This window comes from Argentina silus, assembly GCF_951799395.1.
Source record: "Argentina silus genome assembly, chromosome: 11".
Classification (NCBI taxonomy): Eukaryota; Metazoa; Chordata; class Actinopteri; order Argentiniformes; family Argentinidae; genus Argentina; species Argentina silus.
This window is the reverse complement of record NC_139665.1, coordinates 768,386-776,061: the sequence shown is the minus strand read 5'-3', so window position 1 is coordinate 776,061 and position 7,676 is coordinate 768,386. Positions and strand designations below refer to the sequence as shown.

General features: G+C 43.5%; 1 protein-coding gene across 1 annotated transcript; it reads right to left on the bottom strand.

The window, feature by feature from the left end:
• Positions 1-549: 549 nt before the first annotated feature.
• On the bottom strand, positions 550-7,676 carry anp32e (acidic (leucine-rich) nuclear phosphoprotein 32 family, member E). Its single transcript, XM_083680977.1, has 7 exons — positions 7,489-7,676; positions 5,368-5,517; positions 4,854-4,976; positions 4,275-4,437; positions 3,880-4,010; positions 3,708-3,747; positions 550-2,042 (listed from the first exon to the last, which is right to left on the bottom strand). The coding sequence occupies exons 1-7, from the start codon at positions 7,540-7,542 to the stop codon at positions 1,957-1,959; spliced, it is 747 nt and encodes a 248-aa protein (XP_083537103.1). The 5' UTR covers positions 7,543-7,676; the 3' UTR covers positions 550-1,956.

Here is a 7,676-nt window from a genome sequence, read left to right as displayed (position 1 = left end):
ACCGTGAGCGGAGTCTCGGTAACTCATACGACAGCTCAAGGCCTGATGGTTCATATTACACTCCAGGGGGAGGCTTGCGGAGGTAGAAATCCGAGGACGGGCTCATTGTAATGCATGGAATGAAATAAGGAATGGTATCGAACACACGTTTCATACCATTCCTCATGCCGTCCCATGCATTACAATGATTTCCTCCGATTTCTACCTCCACCAGCCTCCCCTGCTACAAACGCACTCCTCACATCTCACTGAATACCTTTTCAAGACAGAAAGTGCTTGGCTGGTTTTGGGAATATCTGTCATGCTCTGTGGACGGACACAAACACCTGGAGCCTGGTTCAAGTAAATGTGTTTCTGTATGAGGACAGTCAGTCATTTTCTTTTAACTGTCTTGTTTTAAGACCTTGGTAATAAACCGTGCTAGAGTCCATAGCTCTGAGACATGTGACAGCCCGACTGGTTGCACGGGCACTGAATGGTGTTTGTGTCATTTGTTGATCATTTGCAAAAAACCCAAACTAATATTGACTATTCCAACACATTTTCTCTTCTCTGTTCATATTTTTTATTCAAAACCCCTCGTAAGATGTTTACAGCACACAAAACCTGTCACAACAGCCATGGATGGAAAATAATTGATATTGAATGTGTAGAGTCAAAGTTTTTTTTTGTATTAAAACAAATGACAAACATTTTTCATTTAAAAAAACAACAAAAAACACATGAAACACCAAACCATTAGAACTGAAACTATATACATATTGCCTTACAAATAATAGATTGTTGTTCCTGCTGTGTAAAATATCAGTACAATTATAAACTAACCTGCATCAATAGCGAGAGACAAAGGTAAAAAGGTTCTTCGGGATGCGATTCAATCCTACACCCAAGCAGTTTGACCTTAACATGCAGACATTACAGCAGTGCATTTAGCCACTTCTACCATAGCATCAACATTAGTAGTTGAGTTACAGTATCCCAGGCTGTAAACGGACATGAGCCGTTAAACCTGACCAAAATATACTTGTTATACATTTGTTATGGAAGGATATGGTTAAGGGCAAACCGCTAGGTTTGATTCAGAACAGAGATTACCAGCTCTGGCCCTAGAAAGTCCACAAGCCCGTTTGAATCCGAGTTCAGCTTCAGTTCTAGGATCAGTCGCAGTGCAACCCTCCCCAGGGCAATCTCTGGTATTGAAACTACGAGATGACTCTTCTAGATCCTCCCCACCCTCCCACTGTTATACACCCTCCCTCCTATCACCCTTGTAAAACCCCTACGACTCCTACACTGTATACACTGAACTACCACACCCTCAGCTACGCTATCCTACGGGAGACAGACAGGACTTAATGGTTGTGAATGGAGACTATATCTGGTAGAAAAAGCATCGGAGAAAGGGGACAGCTTCTGGCAGACATCGTTGACTAGAGGTTCCTGGGGCCTCTTTCTAGCCAGGTATCCATGGCTACCTGAGCAGTGGGATGGCACTGTGTCGTGCTGTCCCGTAGGGGGCGCCCTTTCCTCACAGTGGACGTGACTTGGGGCTTTCAGTCCTGGCTTCGGTCTTGGGACGTCACAGGGAGGTTTGTTGAACACAGAGGACAAAGAGGCGGACAACTTTTGTTTTGTAGTTGCCAGTTGCCATTAAAATGACAGCCTCTCTAAAAGAGACAAACGTAGCCCCGCCCACCTGCCTACAACCATCTTTGTCCCTCTGCACAATGACGAGATTTGGGGTGGTAATTTAACATGGAATGATTACAAATGAATGTCAATAAAATCTCCTTGTATAGCATCTCATATATATATATAAATATATATGTATATAAATAAAAAGAAACACAGCCTCTACAGTGATAACTAGTGTACAAAGAGAAACAATCTGAAAGATCACACTTTTTTTGTGGAACTGTTGTACAGTTGAGATCTGGACCAGAGGTTCAGACAGGCCTAGTCGTCGTCATCATCATCGTCATCCTCTCCTTCGTCCTCTGGGTCCCTCTTCCGCTTCTCCCCTTGAGCGACTTCCTGTTCCTCTGCACAGACACAAGCCAATCCAAAAGGTCAGATGTTGATTTGTGACCAAATACACACAAATAGCCATGACAGTCTCTGCAAATTAGCATTTTTTCTTTATTCTGAATTTAACAAAATCGGATCCACAGGCAACATGGGGGCCAATACCAGACCCGCTGCATGTTCGACCCACCAAATGGTCTTAGAAACATCCGGATTCGGTTCAGTCTTTTTGCAACAGCTCCTCTATAGACTGAATTAGCATTAAGCTACCGAACACTGCAGAAGTGGTTGAGGGGCAACCATTTTGGTGGCATTATTATGTGGTTCTCCAGCTTCATAGTCTACATGTATCTTTATTTAATCTTCCCAGACCTTAAGTGTACTGTGTATATATGAGTAATTAGGAGAGTATCTCTCCTTCCACCATCATATGAGAGTTGATTTATGGTCCAAGCACATACTGGAGACAGGGGAGGTTGGTAGAGGTAGAAATCGGAGGACGGGCTCATTGTAAGCCAAGGAACGGAATGAGGAATGGTACGTGTTTGATACCATTCCTCATTCCGTTCCATGCATTACAATGAGCCCGTCCTCCGATTTCTACCTCCACCAGCCTCGCGAGCGAGGTGCTGCTTACTGATGTCATCTCACAGTATTCACTGCTCTGTCTCTGTGTGTCAAAGGCGTAGTTCACCTTCCACTGGGAGCTTCAGCAGCATCCACAAAGTGACAACACACAATGGCTTCAAACAGCTCTATGGCTTACTTCACTCATTCAGCTCTGGCTTACTTCACTCATTCAGCCCAGAGGGTGAATAAAGTCGCCCAACTTGTCAACATTCTAGAGTGCCAAGGGTGACTTTATTCACAAAAAAATGCATAAATTATGATGCTTCATTTTGTCAATCCAATCAGAGTGTTGTTGCCAGGTGAACACCACATAGAACACTTGGCACTCTAGGTGGTGAGTGTTCCGGAATTCTTTGGCAGTTGGTGAGATAAACAAACTGAGTTCAACTGCCTATAGGTACAGTCTTACAGGTTACCTGCCTACAGGGGAGGGGACAGGGAGCGACTATGACCTTGTTCAAGGGTAGAGGTTAGACATAGTCTGGTCCTAGACAGAGGTTAAAGCTCGTGACTACTTTCAATGGGAGTCACACACGGATCAGTGTCGAAGCCGCACTGGGCCTCAGCATGGATCAATACAAGTCAAACCCTCCTGAGGTAAAGAGCCGATGCTTCCCCTCTAGATCACTGTCACACATCGAGTGATTGGATCAATGCTAAATGTCCGTATTTCATCAATTGATTAGTGTACCTGCTCTACACAAATCATTAAAGCCATAATCAAGGCAAATCAAATGCAAGGACTGACCGTCTGTGACATCAACATGGGAGATTTAAACATATGTTGAAGCTATATAGTGTTTGCTTACGTCCCTGTGGTTTGTAAACATTGGAGTAAAACAGCCTTATACTATAGGTTATGATGGTTATGATTGTGTAAGACATTTGTAATAAGCTCACAGGGCATCTAAGTAATATTCATCAATAATCAATGGGCATGTATCATAAATCTATATATACAAAACGGCTTCACGAATTACGGATTGTGGCTTTAATGATTCTGTGTCAGAAAATAATATATTCGACAACTGACGTCAATAATCCATCCTCACCTTCCTCCTCTTCTGCATAGTCATCATCATCCTCTTCATCCTAGGGCGAAACAAACAGCATTCTTTAATTGAAAAAACGGACTTATGCTTTCAACACTTCAAACACACACACACACACACACACACACACACAAACACACACACACACTTTAGACGTTCCCCATCGTCTCACCTGGATGCCCTCCTTCATCAGGTAGGAGAGACCAACCTCTCCTCCTTCCGAGCCTTCCTCATCCTCATCCTCATCCTCATCGTCGTAGTCCCCAGTATGACCAGCTCCTTCCTCACCATCCTCATCCTCATCTAAGCATGACAAGAGGAGTTTCAGTGCCTTTAGAACACAGGAGTTCAAATGGAGTGACATCCGTCTACATTCTCATAAAATAACATTGAAAACACTAAAATGTCATTAACCAAAAGTTAAAGTTCAAAGTTTATTTATCATTACATTACACACAAGTAGACAAGGCAACGACATTCGTGGGGCAGAGCGGCTCTTCACCAGTATGACAGAAATCAACGACAACATGGCTAGCATCAACACAACTGGTTCTAGACAACGCTCACCATCGTCATCGGCCTCTGAGTCCGGAGCCTCGTTGTCCTCCTGGTCGAACCCGTCCAGGAAGGTCACCTGAGGAAGCAGCTCGAAGACGCTCTCCCGGTACTCCTCCAGCGTGGTGATCTCACAGTTGAACAGGTCCAGACTCTTCAGGTTCTTCAGGTTTTGCTGTTGGTACAGTAGAAGAACGCAGAGGTCAGAGGTCAGAGCAGCACACATCTAACCACTCAGTAGAAGAACACAGAGGTCAGAGGCTCCTGCAACCCTCATGATCTAACATTGTTGTTGTGTTTCTACTGTTAACACAATGCCACCTTGTGTTATTGTTTTTGTTATTATTATTATTATATTGCATTGCAATGCTAATTGTTTGATTGTTGCTAGCTTGCCGTGAGCATTTCCTTGCCCCGTCTACGGCTGTATTCTGTGTAAATGATGAATAAACTTTATTTGATGATCAATTCCAACCCGGAACAGTAACTGCATGGTGATATGGACATATGCTAACAGCTCGTATATAAAATCTCTCTCTCTATATAATAATAATATAATACACAAGACCCGGGACGAGGAGGTCTACTAACCAGGGCCTCGACGTTGCTCAGCTCCTTGATCTTGTTGCCACTCAGGTTCAGGTAGGTGAGGTTGGGACACTTCTCAGACAGTGTCTCCAGAGCACTGGAGATGTTGTTGTCACTCAGCTCCAGCTGGAGGGAAAACAGACAAAATCAAATCAAACTTTATTTATACAAATCATTTCATAAACGGATAAAAATAATTTCATACACTGATGCAACACAGTTTACAGGAATATTAATAAAAACTATTAAAAGACCATGAGACAAAACATAAGAGGATAACAAGTAGAACAGTTATAACTGTTATATCGTTTAAAACAATTATGTACAGTTTATAACAATTATGGGAGTTTATAACAGTAAAAGCAGAGAACAAGTGAGGCCTGTAGAGACCAGCATGAATACAGAGTCACTTCCTGGGGAATCTTCTCCCAATCAGGTGTCAATGTGTGTTGTTAGGACCACTAGTGTACACCAGGGGAGGCTGCTGGAGGTGGAAATTTCTACCTCCACCACTGACCTTGCGTAGTTTGGGCAGCGAGGGCAGCTTGGCCAGGGAGGTGATGCCCACGTTGACCATGCTGAGGAACTCCAGCTCCTTGAAGTCCTCCGTCAGACCCTCCACCTCTCCATCGCTGGAGCGACAGTTGTCCACAACTAGCTCTGCCACCTGTAAGACAACAACAACAACAATAATAATAATAACAATAATAATAATAATAATAATAATAATGACGAGTCAAGATGAATTTGGAAACATGGCTGTGATACATACAGGCCTGTCACCATGTGATACATACAGGCCTATGACCATCAGAAGGTGGTGATTGTTGTTTGGTTTAGTTGTGTTTAGCTCATCAACCTCCTCACACCCAAAACAAGCGAAGTGATGCCCTGGTCCCATGTCTGTTAGCTCCCCTTTCTGGATTCAACAAACCTAGAATAGCCTATGGTGTCTAAAAATACATACATTCAGGTGGCAGAACGTGATCTGGGTGTTACAGGATATTTCATTTCAAAAAGTTGTGTTGGTGTGAGAGGAAAGCAGTTGCTTATTCTGCAAAATTTGCAGTTCGCTGGAAACTGTACTGAGAGAGAGAGAGAGAGAGAGAGAGAGAAACAGACAGAGAAACAGAGAGAGAGAGAGAGAGAGAGAGAGAGAGAAACAGACAGAGAAACAGAGAGAGAGAGAGAGAGAGAGAGAGAGAGAGAGAGAGAGAGAGAGAGAGAGAGAGAGAGAGAGAGAGAGAGAGAGAGAGAGAGAGAGAGAGAGAGAGAGACACTTCCCGAGGGTGTGAGTGGCATGAATGAATCAGGACCTGGTTGTCAGTCCTCAGACCAGCTCTACCGCTGATGGTTCAGTTGTGGGTTTACTGTAATCTACTAAAGGGGGGAGGCGGTCTGAGACCCCACACACCATCTGCCAGATTCCTTCAATTCTTAAAACAAGCGACAGGACCCTCAACTGTCTACCTACAAAATTATCTGTGATATGTCGGGAGGACTTGTTACATAATCACTAAGAACATTGTGTAAAGAGAAACTTGTAGTAGCGTATATAGGCTACTTCGTAGATTTGGACCTGTCCGTAAGAAAAAAATAAAACATACAGGCCAGTAATTTCCGTGTGTCTAAATCCCGTTTAAACCGTCACCGCCGTTAACATCGGCTCATATGCAACAAAATGACTTCCACTCCCCCGTCAGACGGGCTCAGCAGCCCCGCGGTGGCCCGCACAACATCACCTAGACACGGACGCGACCGACGCCTGCTTACGCGTCGCCCTGCGCGAACAGTCGCTTCGGCTGCTGACTAAATAAGTTGCATTATTCCGTTTAAATCTCTGGTTTAAAGGGTTGTTGTATGAGATGGTTGGAGCTGCTTTCATCCATTAGTAAAATGTCCGCTCAGAGAAACGAACCATGCCGTTGGGTTAACCTGCTATAACCACTATTGACAGACAGACTCACACGAGAATTTAAGTGAATTCTAGGTCCTGTTGGAAGTTTTTTGTTTTTATCGGTAGACTATTCATATTCATATAGCGTAACATTCACCAACTTTCATAACAAACCGATTTATCACGTCTCCAAGTCACTCTCCAGGACATCAAAAGTTGTTCCACATTTCAACGTCAGTCATTCTCTCTCTGGCTCGTCTGCTTCACTGGAGTTAACAACACGACGTCAACGGCGTCTTGGCCATTTATTAACAATTATTTAATAATAATCACAATAATAATAGCCTAATTGTTGGTGGAATTCGTTCGTATGAATGATTAGTAGGTTTCACATCGACACCTTGAGCGTATTTCATCGGTCCAAGAGACGGAGTGATGGTGGTGCCTAGACGATGCTGTCGATTATATTCATATATATATATACATATATATTAACCTCACAACAGTCTATTGAATAGTCTTTGTGTATACTTTGAGTTATAATATTTGAACAGAGTCGTACAACATACAGAATCGTATAAGATAAGAAAGTGTGAATCGCAGAAACCTCGCATCCTCTCCGGTAACGCTGACTGCCACGGCGCGAAGCCTCGCAAGTAGAAGAGCCCCGCGTTATTGGCTCTCTGCTTAACGTCACCTCTTAGCTTATTACAATTAATAAATAATACCAATATAGCTTACCTCGGCGGGTGTCCTGTTCCTCAACTCTAAACTGATCCTCTTCTTCATCTCCATGATCACAAAAAAATGTTAACGCAGGTTAAAGTAAAATAAATGCCAAACAAATGTTTAGAAACTCCAGAGGTTGGACCCTGAGCTCGGCTTCCCTGGACGGCCACAGTTCTCCAGCTGATCCTCCATGACACTCC

Excerpts from the sequence above, each read along its gene's own strand:
- anp32e (XM_083680977.1), bottom strand. The coding sequence starts at position 7,542 with ATGGAGATGAAGAAGAGGATCAGTTTAGAGTTGAGGAACAGGACACCC. Across the intron at positions 5,518-7,488 it reads GGAACAGGACACCCGCCGAG|GTGGCAGAGCTAGTTGTGGA; the intron begins GTAAGCTATATT and ends GTTGTCTTACAG. Across the intron at positions 4,977-5,367 it reads CGCTGCCCAAACTACGCAAG|CTGGAGCTGAGTGACAACAA; the intron begins GTCAGTGGTGGA and ends TTTTCCCTCCAG.